The 24556-nt window shown below is 48.1% G+C and overlaps 1 protein-coding gene across 1 annotated transcript; it reads left to right on the plus strand.

Moving 5' to 3' along the window:
• On the plus strand, positions 1-23936 carry ETF1 (eukaryotic translation termination factor 1; the record flags this gene model as incomplete). Its single annotated transcript, XM_079542535.1, has 11 exons — positions 1-124; positions 234-368; positions 13897-14072; positions 14829-14968; positions 18028-18166; positions 18924-19114; positions 19422-19551; positions 20288-20443; positions 21076-21140; positions 22304-22451; positions 23854-23936. Exons 2-11 carry the CDS (start codon positions 283-285, stop codon positions 23934-23936), a joined length of 1314 nt encoding a protein of 437 aa, XP_079398661.1. The 5' UTR covers positions 1-124; positions 234-282.
• Between the last annotated feature and the right edge of the window lie 620 nt (positions 23937-24556).

The following is a 24556-nucleotide window of genomic DNA, read 5'->3' on the forward strand; positions in this document are numbered from 1 at the left end:
ATGTCACAGGCCCCATGTGAGCCGATTGCAACACATGCAGCGCGGCGAGGGGGAGCGCGAGCAACCGGTGTCCGACGTCAGCGCCGCCGCCAGCCGCGCGCCGCCGGGGGGGAGCGGGCCTGAGGTGAGGGCGCGGCGGGGCCTGGGCCGGGCGGGGCGGCGGGGCCGGGCGGGGCCGAGCCGGGGCTAACCGCTGTGCGTGTGTGCCGCCGCGCCGCTGCAGGCCGCCGCAGCCGCAGGAGGAGGAGGAGGAGGAGGAGGAGGAGGAGGAGGAGGGAGAAGATGGCGGACGATCCCAGCGCTGCCGACCGCAACGTGGAGATCTGGAAGATCAAGAAGCTCATCAAGAGCCTGGAGGCGGCCCGCGGGTGAGCGGCGGGGTCCGGGGGGCGGTGGGAGGCGGGGCTCGGTCTTCAGCTCCGCTGCCGGGCGGCGTGGCCGTGGCCGAGAGTAACCGTGGGGCGAGGGGGAACGGCTGTACCGGGAGCGCGTGGGGCGGGGAGCGGGCAGCGTTCCGCGGGGAGCCGGGCCTCACCGGGCCTCAACGTGTCCTCCGGCCCCGGCGGCGCTGCCGGCAGGTGGCCGAGCGGAGGGAGGGAGGAAAAGCCCCGCACCGCGGCTGCCCTGTGCTGCCGCCGACGCCGGGAGAGCTGGGCCCGGGCGCGGCGGAAGGGCCCCGCGGGGCGGGCGGGCAGGCAGCACCCTTTGTTGGACCTCTCCTCTCGTCCGCGCTTTGCCGGTCTTTTCGCTCCCCCTTCTTTTTCCTCGTGGAAGTCCTTTGCTCCTTTTCCCCCGAAGTAAGCTTCTCCGAAAGGCTGGGAGCGCTAAGTGTGAGGGCTGTGCCCTCCCAGAAGTTGGCGTTGCACTTTAATGCCGTTCTTTCCTTAGAAGTAAAAAGTGCTGGCTGTTCTTGCGGTGTGCCCCGTGTCAGAGAGGGCATGGGCCTGTCTGTGTGGGGCAGTGGGCAGTGGCTCCATGTATGGGTCAGGAATTGCTTAGACTTCCGTTATTGCAGGAACTGTAGGCATCAGAGCTGTAAAAAAGCGAGAAAGGTATGTGCTTCAGTAAAGTAAAAATGAAGGGCAATTCCTTAGCTACCCTTATGGCTGCAGTTCTATAGGCTGCTCTAAAATGGTGTTAAGCCAATGGGGGCACTGCTGCCATCCTGCTCAGGGCACCCTTCCCAGTGGTGCCTCCCTTTGAGCAGCTCTAGGCCAAAGTGCCCAATTCTTGGTGCTGGTGGAGTGGGCCGGGGAACCATTCAGCTGGAAGCTAACCCGGAGAAGAGGGAAAGGGCAGGAGAACCTGAGCCAGATCTCCATTAGTTTGTATTTTTAATCTGACTTGTGATGTAGCCATGTAAGGGTTGGGGTGTGGGAGAAGAGAATGTGGAGCTGCTGCTGTCCTTGTCTCCTCCAGAGTCGCCTTTGGCTGCCTGAGCTGATCACTCAGCTGTGCCCTCGTGCATTGCTGACAGCATGTGTTGTGCTGGCAGGGGCATCCCAGTGAGCAAGAGAGCCTGAGGACAGCTCTTGCCATGCAGGTGGAAGGGCTCAGGCAGCTACAGGCATCTGTTGCAGCTCGTGAAGACCCTTCTGGTCCCGGTATAGTGCTGAGGGAGGCTGGGCTGTGTCTGGGAAGGGCTATCTTTCTAATTCTAACTGCATGCAAAAGCATGTCTGCATTGAACAGCAGCTCTTGGTTTGCTCATCGTTGGGAATAGGTGGATGTTGAAGAGGCCAAGGTTAGAACTGAGAACTCCAGGAAAAGGTGAGGTAGGAGGAGCATTTTGGAACGGGTGACCCCCTGAGTCTGGGGCAGCTGCCCAGCTGTCCTCCCCCACCCATCTGTGTTTCCTCTTCATGTTCAAGATGCTACAAGTGCAGTAAAATGCATGTAGGGGTTTGAGGTGAGCCCTCTGGTCTGGCATATCTGCTAGATGTCGTGTTACTCTTGTTCCTTCACGTAATGTGTGCTAGCTGCTAAAGCACCTGGCAAAGGCTGCTGATGCTAGCAGTCCTTGCTGTAAGCAGGATTATGCCGGTTACATGTAAATGCATGTTCTGCTTTCACGGAGTCCCAGTTAAAATTATCCTCCTCTCTTTGGGTCCAGTAAGGGGAAGAGATGCTGTAGCTCCTACCAGAAGCATTAGGCTCACTGGCACAAGAGGTGTGAGCCAGCGAAACAGGCTTTTCCTGCCTTTGGGAGAGTCACTTCCTCTTCCTGCCAAGTAGGAAGACCTGTTCTGGGGTGGGTTAGGGGGCAAAGCCTTTAAGTAGGATGATGTGGAAGCCAGGACTCCTTGGTTTCTCCACCTTCCCTTACTCATGTACTCCTAATAGTGACCCAGCAGCTGTGTCCCAGTTTCTTGCACTGGTTGTTCCTGCAGTGGATCAAAGGGACGGGAAATAGAGGAAGCTGGAGCTGGGCATTCAGGTTGTGTTGTGGCAGCTGGGCACTTCTGCTGTTTTCCAGCCGTTTCTATAAAGCCTTGATAAAATTTGTGGAGTTCTACCAGAATGTTAAGGGAGCACAAGAACAAGGAAATGCTTTTATCATGCCTGGGATAATTGAGGTAAGTGGCAGTGTGTGGCCAGAAAATGAGGCGAGAAGATTAGAGCTTCAGCTTTACCAGGAGCTCATCAGCTGGAGGGCAGTGAGGGGAAAGCTGCTGCTTGAATGTTAAGGTAGCATCCTAGCAAGAGTGTCCTGTTATTTTTTTTCAAGCTTTGCTCTTCTCTGGAGAGCTGGTGTTACCAATGAACTCTGGTTAGCAAGAGCCTGACAAAAACACAAAAAACAACACCCCTCCAAACCTACCCCCAAACCCTCTCTCTGCTTGCAGGGAGTAGCAGGAGGTACATTTGTACCTACCTGCTGTAGGGAACCTGCTTTGGCAGGGGGGTTGGACTCGATGATCTCTGGAGGTCCCTTCCAACCCCTACAATTCTGTGATTTGGTATCTAGTTTTGTCTGTGCACATTCCTCCAAAGCAGAGCCGCAAGCTGTCTGCCCCTGTACAAAATTAATTGGTCTTTCTGATATGGTGATAAGGGAAAGGGAGTAGCTGGTGTCTGCAGAATGTGTGTGAGAGAGGGCAGGTGGGGCCTGAGTTCTGTGCTTCAGGCCGTGTTCCAGCCAGGAGGAGATGAGAGTGAAAGGCCTTGTGAGAAGTTTAGCCCTTCTCTCTGGTAGCTTGAGCCGCTCAGATTCTCATCAAGCATCTCAGCTTCTCCCTTACAAAAGCATTCTGCTTTCTGAGCAGTCAGCAGTCCACAGTTGGTTTGTGTAACACACGGTCGCTGTGAAAGACTGTGCCCCCCCGGTAGCTGCAGCTGTCTCTGCACTTGGATGTTGCAGCAGCTTGAGCAGGAGTGGTATTAGCCACTGTGATTTTCCTTATCCCGTGTCTCAGGGCTTTTCTGTTATTGCTTCATGCAGTTTTCCAGTGTCAGTATTAAACTGACAATCGCTCTTTGTTCTTCCGTGGTTCAGAATGGTTAGCAGCACTGAGTTCAATTTTTCTGCTCATGTAAGCTGTAAATGCTTGGCAGAATCAAGTATCAGCAACAACTAGCAGTCTCCTTGCAGGCTTAGGCCTGAGATGTCACACTTGAATAGTGTTTGAAAAACTTCTCCAAGTCTTAGTAACAAGGGCTCTATTCCTGCGAACAGTTCTCTGCTGGGCAGATGGGTTTTCTGACCTGGAATAAGAGCACAGTGGGTGCTGCTGCAAATTGTAAGGCTGTGTTATAATGGTAAAACCTTCAGGAACCTGCTCGCACGAGACACCTCTCCTGCACTGAGCTTAAAGACAGGACCCTTTGCTTGCCACCCTGCTCTGCTGAAACAGGAGGCAGAACAGAGCAGAAAGGTGTTCTTGGCAGCTCTGCCTGCCAGCACAACTGTGGCTGACAAACAGTAGGTGGAGGTTGGGGATCAGAATGTGTCTCCAAACTGAGTGTTTTGGAAAGTGAACTAACAGGACATATGCAGGCTTTCTGGGCAAACTCAAAAACCAGGCCTGAACAAGTAATTTATTCCAGTTATAACTGAAAGGAGTGCATGAAAGCAGGAGGACGGAGAAACAGCAAGAGAAGAGGGCAATCGTGGTGTCTCTGGAGCCATGGGGAAGTGAAATGAGGCTGTTTCTCACTAGGATTTGGATTTTGTCAAGTTGAAACTTCCATCTGCTTTATGGGAGAAACCAAATGGGAGGCAAATAAAAAGCAACCAGTAAAGAGAGGTGTGAAAATGTACAGGAATTCCTGCAAAATGAAATGTATACTCATTCTGCATGCTGACCTGCAGCTTGCAGAGTGCGTGTTGCAGAAAGCTGTGGTAGCAGCTGGGCTTTCCATCAGTCCATCTGGAGCCTTGCCTGGTCCTGGTGGAAGGGCCCACCTTTGGAATTGGCTTTGGACTGCTCCTGCTCCCTAGCCATGAGCAACAGTGATGGGAATCTGCTCGGGAAAGGTGGGTGGTGGGCTGTGCATCTTTGCAGCTTGTGCTGGTGTCACTTCCATGACCAGGCAGGTTGGAAGGGCTGAGACCTGTTGGGATAACCCAGTGACTGGAGAGCGAGACAAGTTGTGGTCTGTTCTGCTGTTAGCACAGTGGGCCTTGCCAGAGGTGACCTCAAAGCCCAAAGAGTTGTGACAGGATGCTGGAGCTGTAAATGCTGCTGTGATGCAGTCAGAGAATAGCCAGGTTTGCATTGCTCCTGATTTCTTTGGAATAAGCTCTGGGGAAGCTTGGGGCTGCCAGAGTTTTGTATTGCTCCGCACTGGTGAGCTGTGTTTCTCTTCTGAGTTAAGCAGTGCAAATATTCAGTCAGTTCTGGTAGTGTTTGTAGCACTTGACTGTGGGGAGCACATTCTGCCAATAGCAGGTACTGGGCAGCTCTGTTGTGTGTGCTGGAACAGTTGTTGAATGTGCTAGAACAGTTGGTTCTAACTTCATTGTGAATTGCTCTCCTGCATGATACTGCAGGTGATGTAATGGTTCCTGCTGTACCAGAACCATTGTGCCCAGCTGTGGCAGTACCATGCATGATGGCGCCAGCGTGGCTGTCTAGTCCTTAAATGATGCCATGCACCGGGTGGATTTATTTTGATCTTGCATTGCTAAGACTCATTTCTGGCCATGCTGCCAGAGATGCGTGGGCTCAGAGGCTCCCTCCCCTGCTCCCAGGATGGCAGTGAACCACTTCCCCTCCCATCTCAGTGGGGATCCATTTGTCATTGTGGCTGTGCCAGGGTTTGTGTTCTGGGAGACAGTTTATCTCTTGATACTGAATCTATTTCTGCAGAGCTAAAGCTTTCACCTTAGGACGTGGAGTATTGCAGAGACCTTGGCCTGGCTCAGCTGGGGACCTGCGAGGGGCAGCACTGTGCAGGGCTTGGCTTTCCAACTTGTGCTGCTTTGGCTGGGCTGCAGTGCTGATGTGTCAGGTTGGTGCCTGCTATCGAATAGCCCTGGAGATCTCTGCACAGCAAGCTGCTGTGGTGTGCAGGTGTTTCCAGCAGCTTTCACTTGGGTGGGGAATGTGAGAGGGGTATGTGAGGAAAGGACTGGGTAGGCGGTGTGGCACGCAGGGTTTATCTTTGCTGATAGCTGCTTGGGCTTTATGAGCTAGCGTTAAAGCGTGAAGTGTTTAGGGAAGAGGTTATGATTTAAGTTCATATCTGAGCTGAAGTGCTTCCTTGAAAAAGTGCTTCCTTGAAAAAGTGCTTTCTCGGTCTGGTTGTCTTCAGGCTCTTTTCCAAAGAAGGGCATGTTTCTGTTAGAGAGGAAAGATAGAATATTAAGACTGCTTCTTGCTCTTGATAGTGCAAGGAGGAAGCGTTTGCAGAGGCTGGTGTGGAAATAGCCCATGGCAGGGGGATAACAGGGCTGTGTGGCAGGTTGTCATCTTGCACATGGTGGCTGCCTGCTGAGGTCTGCCATGCGCTGGGAACAAGCTGTGTAAACACTCTGTGTGAGCAGGGCTGATGGGGCTCAGGAGGAAGGCAGGGTCCCTTCAGAGCTTGCATTTGAGGGTGTCTGGAGCAGAGTGTTAACGATGGGTGGTCTGTGCCAGACTGGAGGACAGCCCCCATGGCAGAAGGGCTGCTGACACCCTGCCTGTGTGTCATTGTTGTAAAACACTTCCTGGGCTTTCTCACCTGCCTGCTCTACCTGTTCCTTTTGAATTATAGCAACAATTAAGTGCTGTTTTGAGAATACATTCTAGCAGGTGGCAGAAAATTACCTGCTCTGGGAGAATTGTTACGTGCCAGACAAACTGCAGTTGGTGTTTTATAGCCTTTGGTAGTTTGGTAGCCTGATACCCGCCTTTATAACCACGTGAATCATTGCTGAACAGCATGATTCATGCACAGATCATCATTCACAGAGAGCTAATGAATGAGACCCTGACTGCTGAAGAGAAATGACGTGGTAGGAGATGGGAATGAGCACCTCGAAAGAGGACAGTCTTTTTTGGCTTTGTGGCAACAGTTCTTTTTTCCCCTGTTGGCTCCGTATTCCCATGCAGCTCTGAGGCATTAACATCTTAACGAGCAAATCTGGATTTGTGCTTCAGTCCCTCAGTGTACATCTTGTACCCAACTGGCCCATTAGCATAATGCAACAAGTCTTTAAAACTTGGAGCATTAATAATTGGAGAGTGAGGAGGGAGAGCAGGGGAGCTGTGGCAAAACCAAGCCTGCCAGTGAGTCACAAGTGTCTGAAGTGCAGAAATGTCTGTTCCACTTACCGGTAATTGGAAGTCCAGGCTTTCTGCATTAGGTCAGATGCAGCCAGTAAGGCCTATTCAAAACGTGGCTGTGCAATTATCTTTTTGTCATGTGTTGCCTTTGATCCAAGGATTTCAGTGTGGCATTCATTCACCTTCCCCATGGGGCGTTCAGTTTCCACTGGTGCTGATCCAACGTGCCCCAGCGATGAGGGGTGAAGGCTGGGTTCCCTCCTGGAGCCCCAGGACCGATATGGGACCCACACTGCTGCCAGAGCAGAGGCCCCAGTGCAGGAGCCGCTTCCAGCTGAGGAAGGGAAGATCTTGGAGCAGGAGGTCACCAGCTCTGAGGCAGGGTGCTGCTTATGCTGAGCTCTAACAGCGGTGTGCGCTGGGCCAGTGGTCAAGGACTCAGTTACCTGCTGCCTTCAGACAAGCGATACCTGGCCAAGTCCTCTGCTGTGTGGGGAAGAAGTCAGTGACCCAGTTCTTCTGTCGCTGCCCTTCTGTCCCTGGGGAGCGCTGCGCACTGAGCTCAGGAGGCAGGTGCTGGCAGCAGTCCAGCGGCTGCTGGGGGGACCGCACAACCTTACCAACCCTCGAGATGTGCTTGTAGCCTTGCCTCTGCTCTGGGGCAGAAGCAGCCATCTGCTGCCTCCCTGTGGGAAGTTCTCCTCTGCTCTGGAGCAGCGGTGTGCCGAGGAAGGCGGGCTCACTTTCTGTGTCCAGGGTGGGTGCCAGCATGGTGCTGAGCTCCATAGCCTGCACTCAGCTCGCGTGGCACCTGGGAGCTTTTCCTCACTTCTGCTTTGAGAGGGTCAGTGGGTTAGGGTAAGAGGACAGAATATCTCCTCGGGGCACTCTTATTAATGCCTGCCTTGAAGCTGTTTCTGGTTACACAGAACGCTTTGTATATCATCTTCCTGTAACATGGGACCTTCTGGCAGATGGGATAGAAGATTCTTGTCTAGAGCTCTGGGTCAAGGTTACGGCATGAGAGCTTGGTGCTGTGTGGACTGAGGTAGCAATAACTGCACGGCCTTGTGCTGTGCTGCTAAGTGGTGTCTGTCTAGGGCAGAGGTGGCACTCCAAAGATGACTGGGGAATTAACCAGTTGGCTTCCTGGACTTGAGGGGCTTCCCTTTCTCCAGCTAAAGCTTATGCTGAAAAGTACTCTTGAGGAAAGAATGGCTTGGTCTCCCAGCTCCATGGTCATTCTCCTGTGCCTGTTCTCCTCCTTCTGCTTTTTCTCTGCTTCTGAGATGATACCAGGTCAAGGGAGATCCTCCCCGACATACGTTTGCTTGAGAATTTATTGCTTCTGGGTCTTTGTGTCCTTCTTTAATAGACCTGGGAACCTCTGAGGATCACTTTGGGCTAGTGTTGCCTTTTGGTAGGTTATCCAGAATGGTGGTGTATGCAGTGGTGAAATACAGTGCCTTTGAGGTGGGGGCTGTGATGTTCTTACTGAAGCGTTGCAATGAAAAGTGCTGCCCACAGCATGGCTTTCAGCTCTTCTTTACCTTAAGCTAAAGGGAGTAATGGTAATTCCCACTGTCCACTAAGTGGTGGTGTGGGCTGTGTATAGATATCTGTGCATCTGAGCTATGCTTTGAGACCATCTTCTGAACAGAGTGGGATTCCCTTTGTTTCTGGTAGAAACACCTCACAAAGCTGTTGCATCCCAAGCAGCAATTAGATTGCAGGGTGTTGCCTGTGTTAGTATCGAAGCTTTGGACTGCTGTTCTGAAGCACAGGCAGTTCAGGCCTTGGGTGAGCTTCCAGATGACTGGCTCTGAAGCACTAAAGGGGTGCCTGGCTCTTTCTTCATAGGCTCACAGGATTTCTAGGAAAAGCTGCATCGCTTTTGTATCTGCGGTCATCTGTGTGGGTTTGGCATCTCAAGTGAACTTATGCCACTTCCTATTTGAAGGAGACTGTGTTGTTAAAAGACAAAGTCTTTAAAGGGCACTTCTAAGACCTGTTTATGCACTTCCCAGCCATAATTCATGAGCTGTGAGAGCGTACTCATAGAACTTCCCTTAGGCAAGGTCAGTGCTGTTATACCCAGACTTACATGAATAGGGAGTGTCTAGTGGCCTGTGTTCTGTGAGTGAGTCCAAACCAGCAATTTCATACTTGCTTGTACCAAAGGACACTTGCTTTTTATAGCCTTTCATTCAACATCTCTGCTCAGATACAGGATCCAAAAAAGTCCTCAGCTGTTCTTTTACATTGCTGCTTGCCTGGGACTGTGCTCTGTCAACATGGCCCTTCGCTACAGAGTTGTAGGCCAATGGAAGTAATGCTCTTGGACCTGTGCTGTGTGCCTGGATGCCGTAAGCTCTACCTGGGTTTATGTGGGTATTTCTGGCACTCATCTTGCAGCTGGCCATGGAAGTGCTGCTGATGGAAGGGGTCCGTTTGTAGTTCTGGCTGTGCATGCAGCATGAGCTACCCAGTAATCTGTTGTCCTCTGGGCTGGAGACAGGAGACCTTGGGAAGGTAACAGCACTTGAAGCATCATGTGGCAGCAGTTACAGTAAGCCTCCTACCTGTATCCTGTGGGTAAGGGCAGATTATCTGAAAGCTGCTTCACACTCCTGCCGGGCTCTGGTGGTTGCGTGTAGGCCTTGTGCTGCACCCTTGATTTCCAAGAAAAGCAAGGCACTTGTAAGCTGCTGCGATGTGAAAATAGGCTCGTCTTGAGTCACAGAGAATGGCTGACCTCCCTTGCCTCCGTGTCTCCATGTTACACAGTGCGCTATTAGTGTAAACTGCTTCATTGTGGAAGAAGCACGGCTCAGCTGTTGTTGGTCAAGTCTCTGATGCCCCAGGATGGGCCAGGAGCTGCTATTTATACTGCATGGCTGTTACATGAGTGCTGTCCCACGTCCCAGGAGGCCAACTGCACCTCGGGAGGAGAGGAGGGGACAGCAGTTGGTGCTGCTGCGTTGGTGCTTCACATGACATGTGGCCTTCCAGTGGCCATTTCCTTGAGGTAACGCTGTGGGAGATCTTTGGGAAGCCACTGGGCCTGTCTCTGCTGTCAGCTGGAGGTCTGGGGGCCTGCTCAGCTGTTTGTTCTGAGCAGGAAAACTGAACTCCTGCAGATGGAGATGGCTGCCCAGAGCAGGAGGCTCAGCTGTAACAACACCTATCCATGGGGTGTCTTTGGCAGTTTGTTTCAAATGTAATGCACTGCGTGCTGTGTGCACTTGTGTTCTGTCAGGGTGGTTTCTTCATGTTAAACTGAGAAGTGCAGACACAGAGCACCACTCCTGATGCCTGTTTTGGCTGAGGGCTCAGTATGGCTGTCCAGCTGGGTGAAGCGCTGTCTCAAGTCCCCTCTTTGCTTCTGAAGAGCCCAATGTGTCCTGCTTAGATCTGTATCCCACAGCTGTCATAAGGCACAGTGAGACCTGTGGGACAGTGCCTTTTTTAGGAAGCGCAGGAAGATCTTGCAGTAAAAACCTTCTGGAGGCCGAGGTGCCCATTTGCAGGAGCACCAGCAGAACCTGTCCCCTAAGCTCTGGACAAGGCCAGAATTGATGCACGCTGCACACACTGCCGCTCGCTGTGATGAAATGCTGGTGTTTGTAGCTCCCTCTCCCACACAGCTCTGGTGGGTTTTAGGAGTGAAGTTGGAGGTTCTCCGGGTGGTAGGAGTAAATTCAGAGCCCGGATCTGTGCTGGAGGTACCCAGTATCTCCAGTCCACACTAAATCTGAGCTAATTGCCAATTACTGGCAGGGCTGGCATGGTGTGTTCAGTAACCATAGCACCCAGCAGTGAAGTGTTTCCACTTTTCCAGAGGTTGGCACTTAATTGCCCCCACCCGCCCAGTTTCTTTGCAGGTGCCCGCATTGCTTCCAATTGTTTTCTCCTCTGTAGTTCTATGAGCAGTGGCACATTTTGTGCTGTCCTGCAGACAAGGATGCCAGTTTCTTGCAAAGCAAACATCTCAGCATTTTGGATCTTGGTGCACATCCTTACGTTGCAGTGGCAGCTATTTGGCTGCTGTGCTGGCACTCTGAGCCCGGAATAGAGACAGCCACTGTCTGTAGCTGCTTAAAACTTCCTGGCGCGGTTCAGTCTGCAAGCATTAGCTTCCAGCTGATTGAGCAGAATTTGTCTTGGGTGCACTGGAACCGTGGGGGAGAACCTCCTGGCTGTGCTGAGGAGATTGTAATGGGCAATGCCCTGGGTCCCTCCTTGGGGGAGAGCTGTGGGGCTGATGTGGGGAGAACTCAGCTCGCTACATGTTTGATCCCTAGCTGTGAGCGAGTGCTTCCCTTAATCCAGATTGATTATTTAATTGTTCACTCTAACAGCTCAGTAATGAAGTTCTGCCTGGCGCTGTGCTTGCTGCAGGAATCGCAGTTGGCAGCAGCCTGCCAGGCACAAATGACCCGTGTGCTCCTGAGTAGCAAAGCCCGTTGGTTTCAGAGAGTGCTGTTCACAGAGGCTTTACCAGCATGATTTCCATACAGTGTTCCTGGAGGTAAATGTGCTCAAACTCCTTCAGCAGCTGTGGAGGAGGATGAGGCATGGGAGGTACAGAAGTAACCTGTCGTCTTGCTGAGGCACTGGCTGCGAAGACCAATAGGAAACTCGGAGGCTGTATCGCTATGCAGAGATGCAGAGTACTTCCATCCCCCAAGCATTTTTGAACTGCTGTTTTCTTACAATTTCTTTGCTGCATTTTGTCTCTGAGGCACTTTTAATAGGTGGAGCTGCAGGTTTTCAGACCTGGCCATTCTGCAGGAAGGTCACATGCTGGTACAAGCTAGCTTTGGAGGAGGAAAGCCATTTCTGTGGCAGGTGAATGTGGTCTCTGTGCTGCATGAGGCAGCTCTGCAGCCATCGTCACCACCTGTGTGCAGATCTGCTTCAGCTGATGTCCAGTTTGGCAGGGACCTGCTCTCAATTAGGGATCAGACCTCAACCATGCCCTCATGTGAAGAAGAGGGAGATGAACAGGCAGCAGTGGGTGCTGTTACAGCAGGCTAGCTGGCTGCCGAACGAGCTGGGTGGGCTGGCTGTGCTCAGCAGTGGTGTGTGCCAGCTGGGGCTGCCCCTCAGGGTGTGGGGATGTGTGTGACAGTGCTGGGAGCTGAGCACCCGCTGTCCTGCTGGGCACTGCAGCAGTCGCTGCCTGGAATCGCTTTGGCTGAGTAAATAGTGATGAAGGCATGTCAGACCTGAGAACTGCGCTTCAAGTTGGTGATGGAAGGTGCTTTTGGCTATAAATCTGTGCTGGAGTGTAGCGACGGGTTGCATCACATGGATTACTGTGCAAAGCATAAATGAGAGCGAACACGTTGTCTAAAACTCCTCCTCAAGGTAGAAGGCACAAGGCCTTCCTCCTTGCTATTTTCACCAGGCTCCTGCACCTTGCTGTCTGCTTGTTCCCACTGTGGTTCCTTGTGCAGAGGAAAGGTTGCACTGCGGTCTGTTCCTATCAGGAGAGCCAAGGGGCACGTTGGTCCTGTGTCTCATGCTGCCAGGAACGCCCCCAGGTCACACAGCCAGCTAGGAGTGCTCTGCTGAGCTCCCTCATCTCTGGGAAGCAGTGAATCGCTGCTTTCAGAGGAAGAAACGAACTGTGAGCTCGCTTCAGGAGTGTTACTTTGAGAAACATTGGGAAGAGCCACTTTCCTTCTGATAGGCCTCAGTCAAAGGAGCCTGCTGGGAGAGGGAAGCCATTACATGTCCCCAAAGCGTGAGCCATTCACCAGGGAGCGAGCTGCTGTAATTGAGTGGTACATGCAGTATTCTTGGCTGGCATGACCTGGAAGTCTGCGATAGCTGTCAGGCAGGCACAGAGCTCCTTCTGGGAATAATGCTTGTGAGTGGCTCTTTACAACTTTCTTGATTAGTGTGTATGAGGATCTTGGATATTAAACCCAATTAGTTGTCTTTAAGGTCAGAGACTTATTTGACCTACCAGCATCAGATTCAACTTGGCCTGAATTGAAGATCTTCAGGAGAGCTGTACGACTTCTGTAAAGAGGCTAATGAAGTGAGGCTTCCTGAAGTGCTTCCCTGCTGCCTCTGTAGCCCGAACACTTCAGGCAAAGATTGTTAGGACAAGATGCTGCGATGCTCTAACGTTTAAAAAAATCCATAAGAGCAAAAGGTTGTTTTCTTTTTTTCTTTTTTTTCATGGCTGAAAAGCATTTAGTTGGTGATCTGGTTCAGATAGGAGTGCAGCTTTTGCTCTTGAGAAGGCTACATGACATGGTGAGGCATTTGATTTTGATGGCATTAGTCTAAACGTGAAGGATGAAGCCTGGGTTAAATTTGAGATGGTGCAGAAGCAGCACTTCAGACATCTGGGATACTTCAGTGGCAAATGGGAGACACATAGTGGAAGACAGACAGGAATGTCCCTCATTTTCTTTTTGGCTTTGGGTGGAATTGAACCACAGTGTTGCTTTTGGAAATAAAACCTCTGCAGGTTCTGTCCCAGAGCTGTTGGAAAAACGAATATCAGTCTTTTTTCATTTAGCTTAAGCCAGCTCTGTGATTTGTGGGGTCTTATCTCCTGACTGTGTGCCTGGGGCTGGTGCTTCTGAGCCAGCTGTGCTGTACTTAAGTACACTTTTATTTAAAGCAGAGGGCTTCCCTAGGAGGCACAGTGCTAGCAGGGAAGTAGCAAAGAACGGCTGCGACAAAATGACCTTCCAGTTCAGTTTTTTTGTGTTAATCTGAGGAGAACAATGTGTTAAAGCAACTCTTGGACTGGTTAGTGCTCCAGCTGTCTGAGAACAAATGGAATGGGCTTAAAAATGTCCTTAAAGTATGTGGCTGCATTGTTTTAAATAACTGCAAGCAGTTCTCAGCTGGAGTTACGTTCTGTTCTCCCCAAGTAGTATGCCAGGTTAAACCTTCTGGAGGACTTTGACCATGAGTGGCTAACACAGATTCTTGGTTATGGAAGCAAATCTTTTGAATAGCCTGTTATATTTTCTTTTCTCTCTCACCGTTGTCCAGCAGAAGATGAACTATCCTGTTTGCAGTGCATTGAAGCATCCTTTGAGACTGGGGAAACCACAGGAGGAGGGAGGAGATGACTGCTGGCATGGAATGTGGTATGAATACACAATGGTACTTCGGTGGCTGCTCACAAGTCGTCTTTTTCCTTTTTCAGCAATGGTACCAGCATGATATCATTGATCATTCCCCCCAAAGACCAGATATCACGAGTGGCAAAAATGTTAGCGGATGAGTTCGGCACTGCCTCCAACATTAAATCCCGAGTGAATCGCCTTTCAGTACTGGGAGCCATTACATCTGTACAGCAAAGACTCAAACTCTATAACAAAGGTAACTTCAGCATCTGTGGCTGCTGGCAAACTTCCCCCACGTGGAAGCTCTCTTAAGTTCCTGTACGCACAAGCAGAATTCTGCTCATCAGTTCTATTAGCCTGTGCGGCTGTTTTGCTTTGGTATTCCAGATATTTTGGGTGATTGCTTTAGGGGTAGCCCTTGGAAGTGAGTAGTAGGAGGGTCCTTGTTTTTGATAAGTGGGCTCATGGTTTGGTCCCGAGCAGTGCTGACTCACATAAACCTGGTCAGCCCTAAGAGCTGTTCTACTGTAATTCATTTGCACTGAACTAGTGACTTTCCACTGGGCAGAAACAAGTGCTGGAGGAGGGGTCACCAGTCCTGTCCTTACACTGGCAAACGGCCTTCACTGAGGTGGTCAGTCTTGAAATTGCTGTCTGGATGCTGTGAAAGCTTTATGGGGGCATTCATTCTTTCTTTGGGTTTTATGAGCTTGCAGGCTTCTGGGTTTAACATAAGGTACGTGTTCCTGAAGCTTTGCTCTTAGTCTTCTCTTCAGTGTTGGATAAGGTTGCCATCTGGTTACTGCTCTCAGTTGTTCAGTATAGGTGCACTAAATCAGCTTGTTTTCCATTGTGGAGATCTGGAAGGGAATACAGTGGGGGAAATGGTAGGTAAAAAAGCCTTGGGGCCTTCACATTCAATTCTGGCTTAAGTCTCAATGCCTGATAGTTTTTATTGGTTATGTGTTGCGCTCTTTCATCGCGATCTAAAATTGCGTTGTATACTTTGTAGTACCTCCAAATGGTCTGGTTGTTTACTGTGGAACAATTGTGACAGAAGAAGGAAAAGAGAAGAAAGTCAACATCGACTTTGAACCTTTCAAACCAATCAATACGTCGTTGTATTTGTGTGACAACAAATTCCACACGGAGGTAAGAAGACTTTTATTGTCCACTGGTTTTGCAGTAGTCAAGACGTGCTTTGCCAGATTCATCGAAACAATTCTTGGTGTGCATGAGTCCATGGTTTGTAGAACAGCTGGCTTTAATTAAGATGTCCTGCTGCTGAAGGCACTGAATGTCTTGTGACTGGCTAATATGCAGAAATGTGTGATATTTGCTGAAAGGAGTTGGAGAGCCGAGTCCACCTCCTGCTATAGCTTTTTTATAGATTTTTATGGCCCAGCAAGCAGCTGCTGAGTTTGTGTAACCCGCAGACATTAGCTCTTCACTGTAATTGGAAGCAGTCTTTTTTTTTTCTTAGCCTTAGAGGCCCATAGATCTTATTCCAAGCCAGGCCTTAAAGTAATGCCAAGATAGCTTCAGTGCTGCCAGTCTTGATAATGGATGTGTTACCTGAGACCCCCGATGAAGAAACCTGCATGTGCATCAGGGGCGAGGAGGGATTATTTTCATCCAGCATCTACTTATCTTAGTGAAATGAATGGTTTGAGGCATATTTAAATTAATGTGGATTCTTGTAGCTTTAACTGCATGAGGTCAGTTTGTGTCTGTGTCTGTTCTGGCTCTAGCAGTGGCAGTCTCAAAGTCTTCAGTAGGTGACAGTACTTCGTGTTCATAATGTTCACCACAAATAATGTGTGATACACCTTTGACCTATGAGGTGTGGCAACAGGGTACAGCTCTTGCAAATTCAGCTTGAGCCCATGTGTCCATAGATGTCTGAAACCAAGGGGTAAACGAGAGTCAGGGGCAGAAAGCCAGGGGAGATATTTGTCCCTGCAGTTGTTGGCAGTGGGTAGATGGTGATAGGCTGCCTCTGCCCTATCAGGAGAGGGATTAATTTGGTCTTGGCTGCAGCTCCTGCTTCAGGGCACTGATTCAATACAGAAAAGTAGCTGCTGCCCAACGGGCTGTTCCAGGAGGCAGCTGTTAATACTCTTGCTGGTGTGTAGCACTGCTCAGCAGGAGAGTGCCAATAACTTGAGAGGAATTTTTGGTAATTGATACTACTGATGACGTGATTACTAACAGCACCTTTCTGTGGTGGCTCTTTGCTCTCCTGTGTCTTATTCGAGTGTGTGCTTATTTTTACTTTGTATTGTCTGCACTGCAGAGTCAAATTTAGCTGCGAAAGCATACTGCACGCTGCCTCCAGCAGTGAGGTGAGATGATGTTAACACTGCAATTCAGATTTGTCTGTGATTGTTGGGTTTGGTCGTTGAGCCATGCTTTTAACCTACTGGTTCTTGATGTGTGGCTGGAACTCGAGACAGGGTATCTGCCAGGGCACACAGACAGATGACGGGGGGAAGTGAGGACATGTCAAGGAGTGGAAAAAAGGGCCTGATCTTCAGCGTTAGGCTGAAGTGGAAAAAGGACGCTTCCCAGGCTGAAGGAACAGAACAAAGGCATGAATTCCTTTTTTGTCCTTGGTAGGTTGGGTAGTGGAATTGCTGACAGAACTAATGAAGAGGAAATTGGGGGAATTGCTGATCACTGGATACTTTAAGAGGAAATCAAGAACATCAGAATCGTAGTCATTTGCTGTCTGGCAAGGGTATCTGATAAGATTTTCTCTAGACATGTTATTGCCTGTGTGAAACTGAAGTAACTTCCCAAGAGGGATATGAACCCTAATGTGTTTCTGAAGGCTAGGATTTACATTGACTTATTTTGATATCTTGGCTGGAGCATTCATTCCAGTCACACGATTTGCTTGGCTCTGTCCCAGTTAAATAGATTGCAATGTAATATGCCACTTCCTCATCTCATTCATCCCTCTGCTGAGGAATTAATACAGAATATTTACTTTGGCCAGAAGATTCCATTAAACCTTAGTGTCTGTTTCTTTTAAGCCTGAAACCCGTAGACTTGGTTGTGTGGATTTTGGATAAAGATGACTGGTTTTTATTCCTGCTGCTCAGCCCAGTAATCAGGCTGGCAGGCATGCAGACACTTAGGGATCCAGTGGAGTAAATCACCTTCACTCTTTCACTGTTAAATTGGTGACAAAACAATGTGGGCCTCTCCAAATTCTCCATCTGACTAATGTATTTCTGCCAGCATTAGATATAACATCAGGACTGTTATTCTGTTCTTATTGGACAAATAGAATCGTTTGTGTGCTGCGCCTACCAGTTTGGGCTGCCTTGAGAGGGAACAGCAGGTGACAGATTCCACTGAAAAAAGGGTTGAGGTAACCACAGATGTGCCACACCAGCAGAATGAGGGCTGAGCAAGAAATCAGACAGTAGGAGCTTGGAAGCCTTCATACAGTGCAATTGTCAGTCAGTGTGAATGACCTTACAGGATGAATTTGGTTCCCCTCCATAAAGAGAAGAAACTTGCTCCAGAACTGTTTTTTCAGCAAAAGGAAGTTATGACTCTATAGCTGGTTATTCACAAGGCAGTTATTGCTGCTGTTAAATGAATTTTGCTTTGGAAGGCTGAGTTTGTCATATCTTCTTTAGATAGCTCATTGTTCTGTCTTCGGGACTCCTGTAAGTCAACAGGTGCAGCAGAACAGTACTTGTGATGGCTGGAAGTTGAGCTTTCTTGGTGCTTTGTAGTATAAAACTGAACTGACTAATAGCCCAATCAGCTCACTAAGCAGGCTTGGCTTTCCTGGCTGGAATGCCAGGAGAATTACTCTTCCACTTTCACCAGCTGGAGAAGTGATGCAGCCTTGTGGAGGTACAATTCCTTTAACCCAAAGCTTTTCCAGTGCCACTCATTAAGGTTTTACTTGTACACTTGAGTGTGACAACATATGATGAGCTGGTAACACTGTGAAAATAGTTATTGAGCTTAAGCATTAGTTTCTTTCCATATCCTTTGTCATTTGAGGTGTGACCTGGAGTAGTCCCAGCTTCTGAATCTGCCACCCTTTGTCTGATTGACTTGTAAAAAATCTTAAGAATTGTGTATTGAACTGAAGTGTACTGAGGTATGTTGTGCCTGGCAGTCATTTTTGAACCAGGATCCAGGGCAAACCAGTTCCTCATGGTGAAAACACTTCTCTGTTCCAGGCTCTTACAGCGCTGCTTTCTGATGATAGCAAGTTTGGCTTTATTGTAATAGATGGTAGTGGTGCACTCTTTGGAACTCTTCAAGGAAACACAAGAGAAGTCCTGCACAAATTCACTGTGGATCTTCCAAAGAAGCATGGTAATGTGCTTGTTTATCTCTAAACTGCTCACAGCTGAATACCAGTGTGTTGAGAGGGGGTGTGAAGGTAGAAGCAGGGAACTTAGCCTGGATGTGTACAGCTGAACTCAGTTCTTTGCTCCCTTGAAATTTGACAGCAAAGCCTCTAGTCTGAGCCTTCTGTCAAAAGTAATGAATCACAGTAATGTGCAGCTGATCTCCTTGAAGGGGTACTTGTTATTTCTTGATGCATCTGGCCATTTACTTGATTTGGGGTCTCAAGCAACAGTGAAAAGCACAGACCTGTTCCTTGCAGGAAGCACAGAGGCGTAGTGGAGCAAGCACAACTCTAGTTCCATTATGTTATGCTGTATTGCACTAAGCCACTGATGAATGTAGTGAATTGTCTGTTAGCTCCTGTTGGCTTATTGTCCTACCCTACAGCTACAGAGAAGGACATGTTTCTGTAGCAGAGAACACTGGGTAATCACGCGTCAGCAAGGACAGTGTGTGAGGCAGTGGAAGTAGCTTTGCTGAAGGTACAGGATACAGAGTGTGCAGATGTGCAACATCTCCATAGAGTTGCAATCTGTACTTATCTATAAACAGACCTGCTGTGAGATGCATGGAGAAGAATCTTTCTGTGAATAAATAACTCCATTTGCTGCGTCTGCCCTTGGCTTCACTTACTCAAGGCCCAGTGGGGACCATGTACTAACAACCTTCCTGAAATGGGAAGTCTTCCAAAGTGCTACCTCACATCTGCTCTCTTGTAAAGGTAGAGGAGGTCAGTCTGCCTTGCGTTTCGCTCGTTTGAGAATGGAGAAGCGGCACAACTACGTGAGGAAGGTAGCAGAGACGGCCGTGCAGCTGTTCATTTCTGGTGACAAGGTGAACGTGGCTGGTCTGGTTCTAGCTGGATCGGCCGACTTCAAAACTGAATTGAGCCAATCTGACATGTTTGATCAGGTGAGTGGCCTTCTCTGAGTAATGCTCCACCTTGTAAGCGGTTGGTAGGAATGTGGTGCTGTTACAGTAGCTCTGGCGTAAGGTGCGCGTCCAGAAACAGTAACCTTGATGTCATCAGTGATTGCCCTCTTTTCACTCTGAAAGCTTTCTGAGGTCCCTCTGACACAGAACAATGTCTGCTTACAAGTGAACAAAACGAATTTGTGATGTGACTCTTGCCAGCTATTTATTCTTGAGGTGTTACGAAGTAGCTCTGTTGTGGTACAGCTGTCTAATGCTTTTTGTCTCCTCTTTTTCTCTTGCTTAGCGGTTGCAATCCAAAGTGCTCAAATTAGTTGACATTTCGTATGGAGGAGAAAATGGATTCAATCAAGCAATCGAATTGTCAACTGAGGTCCTCTCCAATGTGAAGTTCATTCAAGAGAAAAAACTAATAGGTATGTGACTACATATTTAGTGTTTTCCTGAGCCAAATGTACTTCACTGAATGCTCTGATCTTGTTTTAGGCCTGGTTGAGTGCGTGTGTTTCCTGAATTGAGAAGAGCACAGCTTGCACTGATGCTTTCTGTTCTCCAGACACCTTCTTAAATACTGCAGAATGTAATGGCTCTTCAAGAAGAGTTTGCTTTGTTGTTGTTTTCCCCACCAGGGCTCCTCTGACCTTCTGTCTATCATTTCATCAGCAGTTGCCTTGGTTTCAGGCATTCTGGTGACATTGGGATGGGAGGGAAGGAAGCGTTTCCTCAGATTGTTTGCATCTTCAGCTCAAGAATTAAGATTTGTTTTTGAGATGGCAGTAGAAATGATGCCTTGTCTGACCGTCAGCAGACAGATGCTGCTGATTTGAGAGTGTAAGGGAGCAGTAGTAACAGTAGCTACTTCACACTGAAGAGAATGACGCTAAGTAGCCATTTTGATGATGGTGGATCAGTCCAATTGATTGTTCCTCAGCTAAGCTAAGCCTTCAGATGGATCAAGATTCCTGACAGGGAAGGGTTTGATAGAGCCGATTTACTGGTGATGAATCTTCTGAGTTGCGTGCTCTGATCAGTTGTCACACACTTTGCTTTCCTACAGCAGTGCTGCAGTTCTCAGTTTCTTCTTGCATTGTTAAAAGTCCACGTGGTGTGTCTTTGTTCATGACAATCTATTTCTTTGTATCTTGGCTGCAGGACGATACTTTGATGAAATCAGTCAGGACACGGGGAAGTACTGCTTTGGCGTTGAAGATACACTAAAAGCTTTGGAGATGGGAGCAGTAGAAATACTGATAGTTTATGAAAATCTGGATATAATGAGATACGTTCTGCACTGCCAAGGCACAGAGGGTAGGTGGTGCTTCTGATGAACCTTCCAGTTGCACAGGAGTTTAACACCTAAGCCATCTTACTTAGGTAGACCACACCATTGAAGATCCTCAAGTAGGTCTTAAGAAATGGGTTAAGGGAAAGTTGTGGAGGCCCACCTCTAACTTGCAGCTTCCCTGCTGTTCCATAGGATGAGTCTGAAATCAGCAAACTTCCACTATGGAGAAAAGAATTGCAGTGCTAGGTTGACTATTGTCATAATTTGTCATAACACTGCCATTGTCTGTCCTTCACTAATGTAAGTATAAGTGCACTGATACCAGTGCATCATAGAAGGGAGTCTGACTTGAGCTCTGTGGCCATTTGAGAAAAAAACAACAATCATACAGAAATCCTATGCGTGTGGCGTGATCCTTGCCTTTATTTGTGGTGTGCTGCTTTTTTGTGGTCGTTGGGCAGGTTTTTTTTCCCCTGTGGTACAGTTTCTTGACACTACACACTGATGTGCCTTGTTTAGCTTCCCACAGAGCGTCTGCTAGGAAGAAAGGCAGTGTCAGCTCTCTGTGTTGTGATGACTCTTCCGGTCTCCCACTGCCTTTAACCTGCTTCTGATAGTCTCATCTAACCTAATATTTTTTTTTCTTCCTTCTCAGAGGAGAAGATCCTGTATTTGACACCAGAGCAAGAGAAGGATAAGTCCCACTTCACAGACAAAGAGGTATTTTAGCTTTGCAGGTAGTAGCTTTATTCTGGTGAAGCCAGACTGAATGTCTGACTTAGTTTGTCGCAAGCATGATGACCTTTCATGCACTCAGAGGAGACCTGGGCAGGGTAGCCTGTGGCTCCTCAAGTTCAGCTTCAATGTAACCGCTGGATTCTGCTTTGTTTGTCCAGTCTTTCATCCTGCTAGTTCTGAGGCTGTATAAATTAGGTTAGGTGACAGGCAAGAGAGTGTCTTTGACCACCATCAACCCATGCACCAAAGGAGTTTGGTAGCTGCCATGTGTCGTGTGGTCTGAGGTCCCAGATATTACTTCCTGCTCTTTGCTCACTGCTTCAATATAAATTAAAAAAAAAAGAGAAGATTATAAACTGATACAGTGAATTTAAGTGTAAGGGAGTATTTGCTGCTTGATAAATTTGTAATATGTATCTGTCATTGATGTCAATTCATTTCATGCCTTTACAGGCTGGAAAAACTCAAGAAGGTGGGTCTGTATTGTTTGATAGTAGTGCAAGCTGGGCAAAAATCTGTCTCTTATAAAAATGGTGGTCATCTGTGTCTTGCATTAGGACTGTCAGCACAGCCATTGCAGCCACTTTTTCTCCCTGTGGGGGTAATTGTCAATTTCTTCTGTGCGCAGAAGGTTTACGTTATTATCTGAAGTGATGTAGTGTTTCTATGCCAATAATCACTTGACCTTCTACTTGCAACACTCTGCTTTTTGCCTGTGTATTTGCATAGGCCAGTATTTCCCAGAGTAAACAGTGCCTTGTTAGATGAATGTCAATGAACTGTTCGCTGGGTACAAAGTAAGTCTAAAGAAACAGTGAAAATTAAGTGCAGCATGAGGTAACAGTTGAGTGGAAGAATAAACACTTCCTCACTGACTTCCGTGGTACGGAAGCCCAAAACAAGAGCTGTCAATATTTAATCTCTTAGCACCAGGAGTCATGTGCTTGTGCCAGCAGCATCTACCACTGAGACCATGGCAAATGTCATGCTGCTTTGACCTGTAGAGCACGAAGGCTAATGTGTCTTCTGAAGACGCTGATGTTGAAGGCAAAGACAATTTGCAACGTGAGCGTTATTGGCAGTTAACATGCAATGACTGTAATGTTCTTTTTTTTTTTTTTTTTGCTCCCCAAATGTCTACGCAGACTGGCCAAGAACACGAACTGATAGAAAGTATGCCCCTTCTGGAATGGTTTGCAAACAACTACAAGAAATTTGGAGCAACATTGGAAATTGTTACAGACAAATCACAGGAAGGATCCCAATTTGTCAAAGGATTTGGAGGAATCGGAGGTAAACTGCAGAAGAAAAATGTTGCTGTATTTTGTTTTTTTTTGTGATGGGTGATCTGATAACTTGGTGCCAACACAAACGGAGAACTAAACAGATGAGTCCTCCTCTTACTGATCGTTACAATGGTTTTAGAAACCTATGTTCAGCAGGGATCTCCAGCATGAATTCCACATCCAATGGCATGCATGTTAGGCAGCTGTCACTTTCAGGCTGTTCCTCAGATTGTTTTGTCCTTCAGAGTGCATGGGGGCTGGGTTCTCCTTTTTTCCAGCTGCTGAATTTCAGAAGGGCTGTGAACTGCTTCCATCTCTATGCAGCATACAGTTACTTTGTGGAATGCTATGCCCTACTATGTAGAAATGGTGTGTGACAAACACAAGTCTCATTTTTGAAGCAGGTGGATATGTTACTTGTCTCTCAAAACTTATCTGTATTTTGCCCTCCTGCCTTAAGCTTCTTTGCAAGAGAAAGTGTTATTAGACCAACTCTGTGGAGAAACAAAAGTTCTGCAGCCATTTGGTCCATCTCTTAAACTCACCAACAAGCTTAGCTTGTAGTCTGTTGGAGGTGCAAGTAGAAAACAGTCTTCAGTCTGACAAAAGTCAGTAGCAGAGCAAAACAAGCACACCTGCCACACACCTTGTTCTCCCCAGACTACCTGTTGCTTATTTGTTGATATGCCAAATGCTTTGCCTAGCTAAAGTAGACATGAGCAAGGAAGGATTTCTAGGGATTGAAGAGCAGCACTTGGAGGAAATAAACACTTTGAGGAGTTTGACTGTGTATGAAACAGCAGGCTTCTAACCTTTTGAGGGCTTATTATTGTAGGAGTCTTCTAGTCTTGTCAGATCCAGGCTCTTAGCATGGTTGGATACTGCTTGCTACCAGGCTTCAGTTCTTGCAGTTCAAATAAATTTCACCTAGGGTAAATGTTTCCAGAGATAAAAGCATCCCAGAGACCTGGCTTGATGTGGAGGTTAAGAAGAGACCAGGAAGACAGCTGCTGAGTTCAGCTTACACTCCACTGTAAAAGTTGCTTCAACATCAGCTGCTGTCTGAACGTAACTGCTAGGCCTTGGTCAAAGCAGTCGTGTTAGGGCAGATGACCCATTTCTGGTGGTCCTCCTAGCAGCGGGCCAGGTTTGCTGTAAGGAGGCTGGTCTGTGCTGGGCAGGTAGGTATTGCTTTGGCAGTGTGCTGTGTTGAGCTGTGACTCGTGGGTTCTCACCATAGCAGTGTCTGCTGCCGGCCAGCAGCCCGAACACATCTTGCAATACGAGCACAAAGTTAGCTTCTGCGAATTCAGGTGAGAAACTCTTGATGTGCAGGGAGGGAATCAACTTGCCAGCGCCATCCCAGCTCTTTGAATTTGGAAGAAGCTAAAGTGTGTTGTTTTTACCAGGTATCTTGCGGTACCGAGTGGACTTCCAGGGAATGGAATACCAAGGAGGAGACGATGAATTTTTTGACCTTGATGACTACTAGGTAGTCGACCTGGGTCCGGCAAAACGTGCCTCGCCCCTCCAGCATCCAACCCAAGGAGCAAACTCATGGTGGAAAACACAACAGATCCCTGCCTTAGAATTGGAACATTTCCAGAACTTGATCCACAAACATTGGATATAAAAAAGCAAAACCCTACACTTTGATTTGTCATAGTGTCAGTACAGCAGTAAGCTACTAAGTTCCTATATGCCACTTTGGACTAATTTAAAAAGAATCCCAATTTTTACTTTTACTCAATGGTGAAATTGGTTGCTCTTGTATTTTATGAAAATGATTTTTTTAACCTTCATGATGCATTAACTGCTGTAAACCTCTTCCTTCAAAAATTAATAGAAGTAAGATCCTACTGGTTTGTTTCTTTTTACTTTGATTGGAGAAATCAACTGCTGCATTTTGCAGCAACGTGACCCATTTACATGGCATTCTCAGCTTAGACTGCAGAAGAAGAAATGTAATGAAATTGGAGCCATTCGTTCTCTTCAAAAGAATGAGAAAGCACTTACCTGTGCTAGCTTTATGAGGTGTGGCTTGCAAATTCAGATGGTTTGGGGAGGCTTACCAGCCAAACGTGCTTTTGCCTATCTGCAGAAGCACTGCTC

The sequence above is a fragment of the Tetrao urogallus genome (assembly GCF_951394365.1).
Source record: "Tetrao urogallus genome assembly, chromosome: 14".
NCBI lineage: Eukaryota > Metazoa > Chordata > Aves > Galliformes > Phasianidae > Tetrao > Tetrao urogallus.